The 15,673-nt window shown below is 36.8% G+C and overlaps 1 protein-coding gene across 1 annotated transcript; it reads right to left on the reverse strand.

Moving 5' to 3' along the window:
- Window positions 1-6,593: 6,593 nt before the first annotated feature.
- Window positions 6,594-14,803, reverse strand: slc52a3 (solute carrier family 52 member 3). The gene is made up of 4 exons (XM_058785694.1): window positions 13,956-14,803; window positions 11,721-12,886; window positions 9,168-9,291; window positions 6,594-7,476 (listed from the first exon to the last, which is right to left on the reverse strand). The coding sequence occupies exons 2-4, from the start codon at window positions 12,734-12,736 to the stop codon at window positions 7,264-7,266; spliced, it is 1,353 nt and encodes a 450-aa protein (XP_058641677.1). The 5' UTR covers window positions 12,737-12,886; window positions 13,956-14,803; the 3' UTR covers window positions 6,594-7,263.
- Window positions 14,804-15,673: the final 870 nt, after the last annotated feature.

Raw genomic sequence — 15,673 nt, forward strand, 5'->3', positions numbered from 1 at the left:
GGAAATCAGGATGCTGATTACAGTGAGAAGAAGGCATCTGCATGATCTCCTGACCTCTGACCCTAAGGCTTTGTATAGGGGGTAATTTAGGCTGTTTACGCCCCGTTAGGATCAGTCAAGCATTCCTGAGTGCCCAAGAATCAGGGTCAGCAGCTGACACCATTCTCTCCTTTACTCTCCATGTCTCTCTCTTTGTCTGTCTCTTGAATCCCTCAGGATGAGTGTTGTAATACTGCTCATTTTTTGTTTCTCTTCATTAGTTAACCATTTCTGGCAGTCTGATCACCTGTCGGGACTCTGGCATAGCAGGAGATTTGACTGTATAACCTAGCCAAAGGTCAGGGTTTGGTTGATTTCTCAGGGTGCATGTGTAATTTCAGGCTGATTTGCATTGTTGGATTTCATATTTTTGTCTCTGTGAGGATGTTGAATCAAATATTGTCACTGGCAAAAGTGGTTTTAGGTTGGCACAAATGGTGCAGCACCCATTTTGGCATTTGAAAGCTTGACTCAAAAAATTATTTTCCTACTCAATATTGTTGTCTTGTTTTGTAGTACAAATAAACATTAAAAATAAAACAAAATTTTTAAAAAAGATGCATTTACTGCATTTAAGCAAAATGACACAAGATAGTCTTTTTTTTTCTGAAAAATGAATCAAAATTAAGTCCAAATTAAGAAGAAATATCTGCCAAATGTAAGAAAAATAATGTTGTTTTCCCTTTTTTACCCCACTGGCAGATATTTTTCTTGTTTTAAACAAACGCACTTAATTTTGATATATTTTTCAGAAAACAAAACTTAATATCTTAAGTCATTTTGCTTCTAATTTTATAAATTAATCTTTATTTAAAGGGATACTCCACCCGAAAATGAAAATTTTGTCATTAATCACTTACCCCCATGTCGTTCCAAACCCGTAAAAGCTTCATTTGTCTTTGGAACAATTTAAGATATTTTGGATGAAAACCGGGAGGCTTGTGACTGTCCCATTGACTGCCAAGTTAATTACACTGTCAAGGTCCAGAAAAGTATGAAAGACATCGTCAGAATACTCCATCTGCACTGTTAGACATTTCTGTAATTTCTAAAGTTATTTACTGTATATTACCCAGTATAATACTGCAAATTCCCTTTACAGTAAATAACTGTAGTACCCTTTGCATCATGGGAATTTTCTGTGACGTCAGACCCCACACACAAAGACTTACTGTATTTTAAAAAATTGCTGTATACTACTGTATTTGCTGTAACGGCCTCTTTGGCGCCATTCTATTGAGGTTGTTTTATTTTCCTCATTTCTTACATTTGGATTGACACGATTTGCTCTGCACCGTGTCTATAACGCCGCAACAGCTTGGGACTGACTACACTGGATGTGTTACATCGCTTGTAATGAATTGGAAAATCCGTTCGTGTCAGAAACAGCGCTTGGAGTACATAAGTACGTCAGAAATATACTGGGGCATCACTTTACTGTCCGCATCCATTGTAGATAGTATAATAGGTTCTATATTGTATTTTATTGAGTCGCGCCGCGCCACTCGCGTCCCGACTCCCAAGGAAGACACGGAAACAGCGGGGCAGCGCCGCGGATTTTTCCCGGGGATGAACCCGCGAGAGTGGAAGAGCTCCGGAGAACATCTGCGCTGTGTGTCGATGCACCTTACGACAGAATAAGACCAGCAAGCAAGGTAAAAATATATGTACGTTTGTCTGTGTGTTTGTGTCAGATTTTTGCACACCAGTTTAACCTAACGTTAGTAACATTTACTCGTCAACATGGCGGTAACAAACTTACTATGGTAAACTGCGCTGTCATTTCAAACGACATTTGTCAGCTTATTGAATTAAGTTAACGAATTAAAATTATTTTTAACAAGCAACGCTCATCTTATATTAACATTAGGTTAACTAATGTGAAATTTTTTTCAGGTGTTAGTAGTTCATGTTGGCCAGTTGCCTATTGAGAAAATTAAATCGTATGTTAGATAAGTTAAACAAGTTTTATGGCTAGCGGCCTTTTCTAGTTTTAGAATTAGTTTGTTATAGTTTTTAATGGAATTTAAGATTTACTGCATTTTTTGTATTTGTGTTTTAAAGGCAACTGCAATGAAGCATCAAGAAAGACATGTGGAGCAGCGCCAGCCACCTCGAGATTGATAATTCATGGTAAGAGAACAACTATGGTTTTGAGAGGTTTGTGTATTCTATATGGGGTTTGCCTTTTAAAAATGTGCCATTTCTACATTCAGTGAAGACATTTCTGTCACTAACAAAGTGGATGGTGAGCAAAGGTGGTGGCCACGTTTTGCAGCAGCACCTGGGTTTTGCAGATGTTTGTCTTTGGCTATTTGTCTTTTTTCCACATTATGTGTCTGTTGCCTAAAGATTATTTGTGAGGATAAATCCAGAGGACACAGCATAATGCACTGCAAAACGTCCTAAGACAGGAGAAATGGTGAAGTTGCACTATTCCAGCATTGGAAGACTATATTTTTAAGCATTATACATGCAGTGTTTTAAATAAAGAATTTGATATTTTGTAATTATTGTGTCTGTTTTAATTGAATGCCAGTAGTACTTATGTAGAGTAATAATAAAATGAATTCTATATAAAAAGAATAAAATCTAATGAAATCTATATTAAAATGAATGAATTACAGTAGTATACTGATGAATTGGATTTGTTTTACAGTAATTTACTGTACACAGTACAGTTTGCAACTGTAAATCAAATATAGTTTGCTACTGTAAATCTTAATTACAGTTTACGAGTTCGCACTCACGTATAATCAACTGAGTAAAGTTAAGCATATTTGGCTTGCTGTCCAGCCCGGGGCTCTCCCCCTGTCTGGGGCGAGGGGTCCGAGTTTGGCGCTCGACCCGGCTTCAAAAGTGCTCCCCCCCAGTGCTTCTCCCCGTGCAAGGTAGAACGGGCTATAAGGTGTGGAGTCGGGGTGGTGGAGGGATGGATGCTGAAAGTCGAGATAATGAAGGTAGGACGTACTTGGTTATTTATAGGAGATTGCTTGTGTGCTGATTGGATAATAGTGTAATCGCTAATGATTAGCTGGCCGCGTTAATTATCCACGCGTGCTTCTCCCGAAATTTGTTTATAAAACATCACTAAGTGAGTTACTGTAAAAACCCTTTGAAATGTCTAACAGTGTGCCATCAGTGGTTCAACCGTAACGTTATGAAGCGACGAGAATACTTTTTGTACTGAAATAAAACAAAAATAACGACTTTATTCAACAATTCGGCACCATAACGTCACCGTAGCACCATTTTGGAGAGTATCGCTGCACGCAAAATGCTTACGCTCTTCTGTGTCAGCCACGACATAGGGATGCGCTGTTTGCGTTCAAATCAAAGCGTAAATCCACGTAGAAAACGTATTATTGTGTCGCGGCTGACAGAAGAGCGTACGCATTTTGCGTGCAGCGATACTCTCCAAAATGGCGCTACGGTGACGTTACAGTGCCGAATTGTTGAATTAAGTCGTTATTTTGGTTTTATTTACATACAAAAAGTTTTCTCGTTGCTTCATAACGTTACGGTTGAACCACTGATGGCATATGGAGTGTTCTGACGATGTCTTTCATACTTTTCCGTTTTTCATTTTGGGGTGGAGTATCCCTTTAAGAATGTTTAGATATGTGTACTGAAAAAAACAAGACAAAAAAGATATTTTTTGCAGTGAACAAAAGATGGGTTAGAGGCTGTCATCAGTGCTTTGTGTATTTCTCCTTATTGATAGCAGTCGGTTGACTCAGAAAAGGATGTGGGTGGTGGACGTCTAAGGATTCAAAATCTAGACTGCTAGCTCTAGATTCCAAAATGTGCAACTCAAGAGCTGAGCATTTATTCAGATCACAATCACAATTTGTACCCTTGAGCAAGACATTGAATCCAAGGTTATTACGTATCTGCAAGTAGCTTGGGATGAAACTCAATAAAAGTTTCCACTAAATGGCAAAGTATTTGGTAGTAACGAATTTAAAAAGTGTTTGCGAAGACCTGAGGCTTCTCTCTTCCTAAAAAAACTGTAGTAAAAATATTTATTACTCAAAGCTTTTCAACACTATGTGTCTTGTAGCCATCTGGTGGTCAAAATATGAAATATCACCTACCAAACAGAAGTGTTCCATTACACCTGCTTCACATTTAGTTCTGCAACTGATTCTATATTTCAGTTATTTTATGTATTTAGAAGTAAACTCTTCTAGAAGCATTATCTTAGAAATAAAAGTCACCATCAAAGTGATTCATTTGTGTCTGTGTATTGGCACTAAAATGATTCAATAAATTCATAAATATAATCTGCAGTCTGTCTATTTTAACCATGCCCCAGTCCTGGCTTCAATTGTTATTTCATAGTCAGATGAACATTTGGCTTCATAAATAAATGAATGAATAAATAAGGTAAACTGCACTGGGGTTTGCTCCTTTTGAACAAGATACTAAGGCAATCATGTGGTTCTCAGATTAATGATGCTTCGGATATCATAGATCACATGATTTTGACAATGAAGATCAGATGCAATGTTTTTGTGTGAAATGTGTTCTTTTTTTAACACACGCTTCAGAGCTTTGGTGTCAAATGTAACATCGCTAGTGTTTGGCTTGATTTATTTATTTACTTATTTATTCATTTTAAATGGAATTTTTGGAGCTGCAGTAAACCACAGGCTGTCTGCAAAAGAGCAGCACCATCATAAAATTGTACAGCAAATGAGCACCATCTAGTGTTGACATAGGTGTCTTGACTGTTGACATGTTGACTATCACAAAACATTATTTGTCTCTCACTTTATAAAAACAAACAAATATCATGTGTACAGCTGTGCACTTACAGTAGTAGTCTATAGGGCAAGAAACTGCATTATAATAAATGTTTTAAAAAAAATTATAATAAGTATAGCAACAAGAAGTTAAATTAGATAAAAATGCTAATTTTATCAAAAAAACTCCTGCCATGACCATGCAAAGCCATTAAACCATGAAGCTTTTACATAATACGTGCAAGGAACAGAAAGGGACTGTTTACATAGAGAACAATACACATGAGTCTATAGACTTCTATTGTGAGCTTTTTTATTGTCAGATTGAGGAACGAGCCAAAATTATTATCTTTGGTAATTGACAACACACCACAGAATCTGATTCATTCAACAGAAAACATTCATTTAATAGTCAGCATTTACAATGCAAAATTATTTAATGATGTAATCAATTAGATTTTGCTATAATGTTGGAAGGAAATATACCGGTAATTCACAAATGATCCAGGAACACTTTTTCCTGGCTCAAAATGAGGCGGAGGTGATACCATTCTGATCATGTGCACAAAATGTACCTAACTACATATATACAGGTGCTGGTCATATAATTAGAATATCATCAAAAAGTTGATTTATTTCACTAATTCCATTCAAAAAGTGAAACTTGTATATTATATTCATTCATTACACACAGACTGATATATTTCAAATGTTTATTTCTTTTAATTTTGATGATTAGAGCTTACAGCTCATGAATATTAGAAATATTAGAATATTACTTAAGACCAATACAAAGAAAGGATTTTTAGAAATCTTGGCCAACTGAAAAGTATGAAAATGAAAAGTATGAGCATGTACAGCACTCAATACTTAGTTGGGGCTCCTTTTGCCTGAATTACTGCAGCAATGCGGCGTGGCATGGAGTCGATCAGTCTGTGGCACTGCTCAGGTGTTATGAGAGCCCAGGTTGCTCTGATAGTGGCCTTCAGCTCTTCTGCATTGTTGGGTCTGGTGTCTTTCATCTTCCTCTTGACAATACCCCATAGATTCTCATCAGGTTGTTAAAGACATAAGTGGATTTCATAAGTGGATGTTTTATTTTCTTTCACCATATGTTTTATTGTTTTACCAAATTCTGTGTTGTAGCTTGTCTAATTATTTTAATGCATAAAAACAACTTAGTTCATTCAAATTTATTCTTAAAATAGTCTTATGAAATGTTTTATTTTTCCTCAGAAATTTTGTGTTCTGTATCTGGTTATCAAATGAAGGCATAAAACATTAATTTCATTTATCTTTAAATGATTGAAAATCAAACTTTATTTATTTATTTATTTGGGCAAACAAAGGGGATTTACTATTAAAATTAAAACATGGAAGAAATGTTGTGTCATCATTACTTAAAAAAAAAAAATAGTTTTAATAATTTATTTGTAGCCCAGTAGTAGCAGCAGTACGTACATTCTGCTGAACAATAGACCAATTTCCTATTAGTAAACATTGTGACGTTTTTCTGTGGGCGGCGCTTCGGTGGTGGCAGAAAGATCCCCCTGACTGCTTAACTAACGTTAGCTATGAAGTCTGTTAGCTTGTTTTTTTAACAATAACTGAAGAAATTCAGATTTTACCTGCACATGTAAGGTAACTCACTGTCCGGGACCACGTTATTTGAAAAGGTTAACTTTAATGGACGAAACCAGATTGGCCGACCTGTACTCACTCAAAGGATGGACGATCTGACAGGATTACCTCAGGTTGAGTGACTCACATCTAATGTGTATAGTAAAGACAAACTCGCTGTGTCTATCTAGTCATGAAGATGTAATATATATTTCAATTTCAGCAGGCAACTGTTTTTACAGCTACATTATTATTCCAGCCACAATTACTCATAACAATGTATATACAATTACATATGATTAAGCATATAAATCGTCAGTTTGTTGTTTTACACACATGCACACAGACATTAGTTCATACACGACATAGTACTGAGATCCATAAGAAATCTTTAGACGCGCCCATAACAACAAAAAACAATACTTTATTGAACCTTTTCTGATAAGAAGTGTGCGCTGCAAATGCAAATCCCATAATTTGAGTTAATGCTCATCAGATCGCATAAATCAGTGGAAAATTAATAGAAATGATGATTCTGTGTAAAGAAATATCAAGTAAACTTATAAAAAATATATCAGTATTTTTCCAAATATGAACTAAAAGCTCTGATGGACGCTGTTAAGTGACACTTGCACTTGACTGCCTGTGGATATTTCTAGGTATCAAGAACTCGCAACATCATAAATAATAATCCACAATCATTTTTAAATGTACAAATGTTAAGTTAATGTGAAAACAAAATAGAAGAGCATCAAAACAGTTTTAAGGAAGTGCCAAATGTTCGTTAAACAATATTTCACAATCATTTGCTCAGTAAGTGGTAGTTCTTTCCCCAGTTAGTCTTATTAAACCCTTATTATAATGGGCATATGGTGTTGCAAACATCTCCTGATTGAAAGAGGTGATAGATGTTAACCAGGGGAAACATAATGACGGAGCCCAGCAAAGAGCCTGCTTGAACTGCTGCTCCACACCACACGAGAGCGCTGTGACTCCGGTCCCTCAGAATCACACCCACCATCACCTTCACATAGGACAGCAGACCAGTGAAGAACACCCATGACAGAACCTGAAATGAGTTAAAAATACACAAAAAAGACAAATGAGTCATCAGTGCTGGTCAGATTAATAGAAAATATTTGAAGTTGAATAACATAAAGGAACTGCCATGTCTGTAACAGTAGATACTGTGTGAAGAAGTCAGTTATTGGGGTAATTATGCAGAGGTGTTGAGAAAGCACTAGTATATCTCACCTCAGCCCAGAATTACTCAACTCAGCATAGTGACGCAAACACTTGAGTTTGAAACTTGGGAGTTTGGTACATGGGTCTGGATTTCTCCAGTTTTTCAGTATTATACCAAATCCAGCACTAATCATTTGTGAAGCTCACTAGGCTTCATTCATATTTGGAATTTTAATTAATAATAATAATAATTTGTTACATTTATATAGCGCTTTTCTACTCAAAGCGCTTAACATAGAAGGGGGGAATCTCCTCAACCACCACCAATGTGCAGCATCCACCTGGATGATGCAACGGCAGCCATAGTGCGCCAGAACGCCCACCACACGCCAGCTTATTGGTGGAGAGGAGACAGAGTGATGAAGCCAATTGGTGTATGGGGATGATTAGGAGGCCATGATGGTCAGAGGCCAATGGGCAGATCTGGTCAGGATGCCGGGGTAACACCCTTACTCTTTTTTGAAGGACATCCTGGGATTTTTAATGACCACAGAGAGTCAGGACCTCGGTTTAACGTCTCATCCGAAGGATGGTGCTTTTTACAGTATAGTGTCCCCGTCATACTGGGGTGTTAGGACCCACACAGACCACAGGGTGAGCACCCCCTGCTGGTCTCACTAACACCTCTTCCAGCAGCAACCTAGTTTTCCCAGGAGGTCTCCCATCCAGGTACTGACCAGGCTCAACCCTGCTTAGCTTCAGTGGGCAACCAGTCTTGGGCTACAGGGTGATATGTTTGCTGGAATTTTATGAGAGATTATCATAATTTTTCCTTCATTTATGCTATATTTACTATGACTGTATTTTACATTTGTTTTATGTGTGGCCTGAGGAACAAAACTTATAAGCCCCTTTCACACTGCACGTTGGTCCCGGAAAATTGCCGGAAAATTGCCAGAGTGCCTTCTGTGTGAAAGCAAACACGTCCCGGGATTGATTCCGGGATCGATCCCGGGTTGGGGACCTAGTAACATTGTCGGGTTCAGTCCCGGAACGAGCGCTGTGTGAACAAAAGCCGGATCAATGCCGTAAAGGGTGTGTCGTAGTGATGACGCACGTTATCGTGTGACTGTTTTACCGGGTGTTTTGAAGGCAGATCAACGTTCGCGACGAAAAAATATGTGCAAACTGTAATGAAGCAGAGATCAGGGAGCTCCCCACTATCCGCACTGAAGCTGACATCGTCGCCAGCTACTGTACGCGTCACATTACCCGTCACATCGTAATGTCACGTGTCTTTACGGGATCTTTACGGGATGTGTGTGAACGCGCACACATATTCCGGAAAATCACTGGCAGTGTGAATGAACCAAAATCAAGTGATCCCGGGACAAATCACGGAACACATTATCCGTGTATTTTCCGGAATTTCTGTGTGAAAGGGGCTTTAGTGAAACATTTACATTAATCTTTTAAGATTTCATTCTGAATAGAATCAAGAGTAGATTCATTTAAAGAAAAACATTTAAACAGAATATTCTAGAAATGGGCTGATTACGTTAAAAAGTAACTCACTATTATAGCGTCCCCTAGAGGTGTATCTTGGAGTAATGGGCAGGGACTCATGGCAGCCATGGCCATATTGTAGCCTCCAAAAACAGAGCCCAGCAGACACAAGATGCCCAGAAATACTAATGAACTGGAAGAGAATTATATACTCACTGTTAGTCAGAATGCAATTATGAACATTAAAGTGAAATATTGTGAGTTAAATACAGAAATTAATGTAGACTCGTCCCTCAAAAGGAAATGAAACACATATGAAATGCACTTAGAAAGGAAGATAGACAGAGGGTTTAAAACTTTTGGACTTTACTGAACACATGAATATGAAAAAGAACTTATGCTTATGCATTGTCTACATAATTCTTATATATCTTATATACAACCCGAATTCCGGAAATGTTGGGACGTTTTTTTAAGTGTGAATAAAATTTAAAAAAGAAAACTAAAATATTTTCAAATTACATGAGCCAATATTTTATTCACAATAGAACATAGAGAACATAACAAATGTTTAAACGGAGAAATTTTACACTTTTATCCACTAAATGAGCTCATTTCAAATTTGATGCCTGATATAGGTCCCAAAAAAGTTGACACAGGGGCAACAAAGGGCTGAAAAAGCAAGAAATTTGGAAAAGATTGGCAACTAATTAAGTTAATTGGCATCAGGTCTGTAACATGATTAGCTTTAAAAGGGATGTCTTAGAGAGGCAGAGTCTCTCAGAAGTAAAGATGGGCAGAGGCTCTCCAATCTGTGAAAGAGTGTGTAAAAAGATTGTGGAATACTTTAAAAACAACATTCCTCAATGTCAAATTGCAAAGGCTTTGCAAATCTCATCATCTACAGTGCATAACATCATCAAAAGATTCACAGAAACTGGAGAAATCTCTGTGCATAAGGGACAAGGCCGAAGACCTTTGTTGGATGCCCGTGGTCTTCGAGCCCTCAGACGACACTGCATCACTTATCGGCACTTATGGGCCCAGGAATACTTCCAGAAACCACTGTCGGTAAACACAATCCACCGTACCATCTGCAGATGCCAACTAAAGCTCCATCATGCAAAAAGGAAACCATTTGTGAACATGGTCCAGAAGCGGCGGCGTGTCCTGTGGGCCAAGGCTCATTTAAAATGGACTGTTTTAAAGTGGAAAACGAGTCCAAATTTGACATTCTTGTTGGAAATCACGGACTCCTTGTCCTCCGGGCTAAAGAGGAGGGAGACCTTCCAGCGTATCATCAGCATTCAGTTCAAAAGCCAGCATCTCTGATGGTATGGGGGTGCATAAGTGCATACGGAAAGGGCAGCTTGCATGTTTTGGAAGGCACTATGAATGCTGAAAGGTATATAAAGGTTTTAGAGCAACATATGCTCGCCTCCAGATGACGTGTATTTCAGCAGGACAATGCAAAACCACATACTGCAGCTATTACAACAGCATGGCTTCGTAGTAGAAGAGTACGGGTGCTGAATTGGCCTGCCTGCAGTCCAAATCTTTCACCTATAGAGAACATTTGGCCCATCATTAAACGAAAAATATGTCAAAGATGACCACGAACTCCTCAGCAGCTGGAAACCTATATCAGGCAAGAATGGGACCAAATTCCAACACCAAAACTCCTGAAACTCAAAACCTTGATGCCCAGACGTCTTCAAACTGTTTTGAAAAGAAGAGGAGATGCTACACCATGGTAAACATGCCCCCGTCCCAGCTATTTTGAGACCTGTAGCAGGCATCAAATTTGAAATGAGCTCATTTTGTGCGTAAAATAGAAAAATTTCTCAGTTTAAACATTTGTTATGTTATCTATGTTCTATTGTGAATAAAATATTGGCTCATGTGATTTGAAAGTCTTTTAGTTTTCATTTTATTCAGATTTAAAAAACATTTTCAGAATTCGGGTTGTATAATCTAGTGCTGTCAAACGATTAATCGTGATTAATCGCATCCAAAATAAAAGTTTTTGTTTATATAATATATGTATGTGTGCTGTGTATATTTGTTATGTATATATAAATACACACACATGCATGCATATATTTCAGAAAAATAGGTTGTTTATATATTAAATATATCTATTTATAAATAAAATATATGAATATAAATATAGACATGTAAATACATGTAAATGTTATCAAAATGAAAACTTTCTTTTTTATGCGATTAATCGTTTGACAGCACTGATATAATCTCATAATTCTTAATAATATATGTGTCTATGTCTCATGTATATAAAAAAATATTTTATATGAAATATATTTATAAAATAGTTTATTTTTATTGATCAATTTGATATAATTTTAAAAGATTTAAAAAAAAAAAACAAGTTATGTTCATATTTTTAAAATAATGTGATCTAACTCTTTGCTGGTATATTATTCCATGTTTTTCATGTATTTTGACACACTGAGAGATTCCATTTTTATGGAAGTTGATTGATTAAGTTGTATTTAGCCTGTTTAAGCACTTAATTTACTTAATAGAATGCATGCAAAATGGTAATGAAATGGTAAATAAATGCAAGATGATTAGATTGTAATTAAAGTAAAATAGAGATACCGTTTAGGGAAAAACATGGCAATGATGCAGGCCACTGGATTGGCTACCGCCGACAGAGCAGCTGACAGGTGATAGGCCATATTTCCATATGGTATACAGGAGAACGTCTGCACTGAGGGCAGCAGTCCATTTGTTGCACTGTTCACCCACAAAACCATAAGATAGATAAATGCCAGCTGATAGCCGGAGTGCAGTGGTTTAGAAGGCAGCACTGTATTTCTCATCTTTTCCTCTTCCTCTGGATTGTTTGTCTTTGGATTGGGGTCCACGGGGCCTTCCAAACCCCTGCAGACTGTTGCAACAGCATCTGAGTCTGGGACGAGATTTTCAGTGGATAGTTCAAATGTACGAGGCATGCGGTTTAATATGATGAAGGAGCCCAGGCTTATTGCTGTCATTACGGCCAAGAAGGAGAAGAAGATCTCAGTGGAGAAATTAGGAGGGAGGTACTGTGTCTCCACAATGAAGATTGGAGGTCCGGGCTCTGTGAGGTTATCTGACACATGAGACACATTGACACATTTTGACATCCCGACCCCTTGTGCAAGCGCCACCAGGCCTGGAACCAGACCGCTCAGACCTTCTCCAATGAAGTATGTGGTGATGTATTTTGCTGGAAGTTGCATCATGAATGGCAGGAAGGTGACGGATGAGGTGCAGTCGACTAGAGCGAGAAAAAATGTGAGAATGAAAAATGCTGTGCTACGCGGTTGCCCAAGGATCACAGTGGTGTTCTTCCAAAACACAGCAAGTAGGATGCAAGCTACAACACCGATCGACAGGACCACATAGATGACCAGATGTTCACGTAGTCGTCCGGGACATAATTTGTGTGCCAGGGTCACCAGCAGAGGGCCTAAGTTGGCAAGCTGAATGATGACTGTGAGGTACGAGGGCAAATCCCAACCCTCTGGCAGAATATTGACTATCAGAGGAAGCTCCACCCACAAGCCATTAATGGACACCCAGGAGCCCAGACCGAAAGCACATGCCAAGGCATGGACGTACAGAGGCATGCTGAACAGCTGGTTGAAATGGGTAGTTTAAGAAATATCTGATGTCAGACAACTCCTTTCAACTTTGGTATTGTATATGGTGTGATACCACTTCAGTTCGGCTATGTTTTGATGTCTTCTCTTCTTGCCTTTGTGAAGACATGAGATCACCTTCAGTGAGAAACAAAAGAGAAATGTAAAGAAGAAATATTCAAGGTCTAGACCAAGTAATTATGTAGCAATTAAAACATGATGTGACATCCCTGAGGACAGATGGATCCATTGCTGGATCTTGTGAATTAATATTTTAGAATATATATATATATATATATGTGTGTGTGTGTGTGTGTGTGTGTGTGTGTGTATTAGTGCAGTCAAAATTAGTGCATTAATGCAGGCAATTAATTTTTTTTTTTAACGCGTTAAAATTTGTTTAATGGCTATAGTCAATAGTTAAATATTAGGGGAAATTTTTTTATAGGGAAATCAGTATTACTTGGTTTCAGTGATACTGGCCTCCAGTCATAAAAAAGATGCCATTAAACAAATATTAAAAATATGTTGTTTGTACATTAATTTCAAGATTGAATGTGAAATTATTGCAATATAAAAGTATATTTAAAAACGTTAAAATTTAAAATTAAATTAAACTAATTATATAACACGTTTCATGCAATACAAAGTACAAGTGCAACATAGCAATAAAAAGATCATGAACAGGTATCACAACAGTAAAATGTGAATTGTTGGATTAATATGTCTTGTTAATTGAAAAGAATTTTTTTTTATATTTAAAAGTTATAATATAATAATGTAATGTATAATTATATAATAATATTTAAATTCTGTAAACATTTTAACTTTAAATATGAATTGTTAAATTTTTGGGGGGTTTCTGTTCAGTGCATCCCTGTGGTCTTATTATTTTTTTTACACTGAAATTGGTCCAATATGTTTGATGTTCAATTTACAGTTTAAAGTTTTTGACATCAGTTTGATCTGCATCTTTGACCTGTTTTTTGGCATCAGTTTTAATGTCAATTTGATGTCTTTTCAACATCAATTGCCCAATGGGTAAAGTCAAAGATGACCAGATTTACACAAATGTAACATGATAACAGTAAAAATATACAGTCAGTATTTTTTAGCTCTAGCAAAAATCTGATGCCAGTAATTCGAGACAAAACATTGATTTATGTGCTACCTCATTGAAGGAGCATTAAACAAATACGATACTCACATTACTGCTGAGGCAGTGAGCCAGACTGAACACACTCTTCCTCCTCAACAGACATTAGTGTGTGCTACGCACTAAGTCATAGAAATGGCTGTCATTCCTCTGTCTGGTGTCCCGTTGTTACCGGTTAACTTCTCAACTCTGTCTAAAAATGTCCACAATGATATGTGATTTTTAACCTTAGCATATGAGTGTGGGTGGGTCTGCCTCTCTCATGAAGGCCATCCCACTCTAATGAGGTGCATTACTCTCTAGTCACATGATGGTGCACAAAAAAGCCATTTTATCTGGTCCAGTTTTTCTGCAAAACTCTTGTCGTACTACAGCATTGACATCAATATGTAAAGTGTGCATCCACAGTGTTTGACTTGTAAGCCTGTCGTGACTCTGAGATGTATTATGATCATTGAATTGTGAACAGAACATTCACTCTTTTGTGGCATGTACTTTGACCCTATTCAACAATCATATCAGTCTTCAACACGAAAAATGTAGGGCACATTCACATAATATTTGAGCTATGGTCCTTCACAGTCTTCAATGGAATTTTGAACACTCATAATAGGACACTGAACATTAAACTTGCCATAGCTGTTTCTTTTCTATTCATTTTGATAGCAGGTAAAATCAAGGTTAACAAATCAAAACATCACAAGCCATTGTGACTTTAAAGCTTATTCAGGCACAGCATACAGTATAAGTGTAGCTTCCTATGGTGTGACCTACATGTACAACCTCTTTTACTGATTAACAGCTTCTGTTAAGCTTTGAACTTGTACCTAAAAGAGAAAGAATTATTATAACTATTAACACATTAAATAAAGGCATCAAGTTGTATAGATGTGACCCATGAGAGCATGTTCCACAAAAATATTAAGCAGCGCAAATGTTTTCCATAATAATAAGAAATGTTCCTCGAGCACCAATCACCATCACAGGAATACAGTTATTTTAAATATTTCACAATATTACCGTTTTTACTAAACGTTTTGATCAAATAAATGCAGCCATAGTGAACATAAGCAACTTTTTTCAAAAACATGAATAAAATCATTAAAAAAACGTGGTCTAACTTTGTTTTAAGGTTCAATTCTCACTATTAAAAAAAAAAACATTAATTACCACTATTGCCTCAATAAACTCCTAATTTGCTGCTTATTTAATAGTTAGTAAGATAGTTGTTAAGTTTAGGTATTGCGTAGGATTAGGGCTGTAGAATAAATGCTTTATGAGTACTAATAAACAGCCAATATGTTAATAATAGACATGCTAATAAGAACCTAGTTAATAGTGAGAATTGGTCCCTATGCTAAAGTGTTACCAAAAACATTTATGAACTTTGGAAATTGTGTAAAAATTTAAATAAATCTTTAGGATTTTCAGATCATTTCTTTTAATACTGTGAAAATCTTCCCAGTGCCCCACATAGGCATAGATTGTTTAGTTATGAAATATACAAAATACAACATTTGTTATTGAACTCACACACAAAAATTCACAAAAAGTGGTTCTGTTTCTATAAATATATTATTTTAAATAAATCTAAATGTATTACAAGTAATCTGATAACAATGTTTCATGTATCATTATGAAGTGTTGCAATCTATTCTGGTTTTAACCACCTCTATTTATTTCTATTTGGGTTCAGTCACAATGTGAAGTCATAACAAGGATTGTAACAGGTGTGAGTGAGTAAGTGAGTGTGTACTTGTTTTTCTATT

Source organism: Onychostoma macrolepis, chromosome 08 (assembly GCF_012432095.1).
Source record: "Onychostoma macrolepis isolate SWU-2019 chromosome 08, ASM1243209v1, whole genome shotgun sequence".
Lineage (NCBI taxonomy): Eukaryota > Metazoa > Chordata > Actinopteri > Cypriniformes > Cyprinidae > Onychostoma > Onychostoma macrolepis.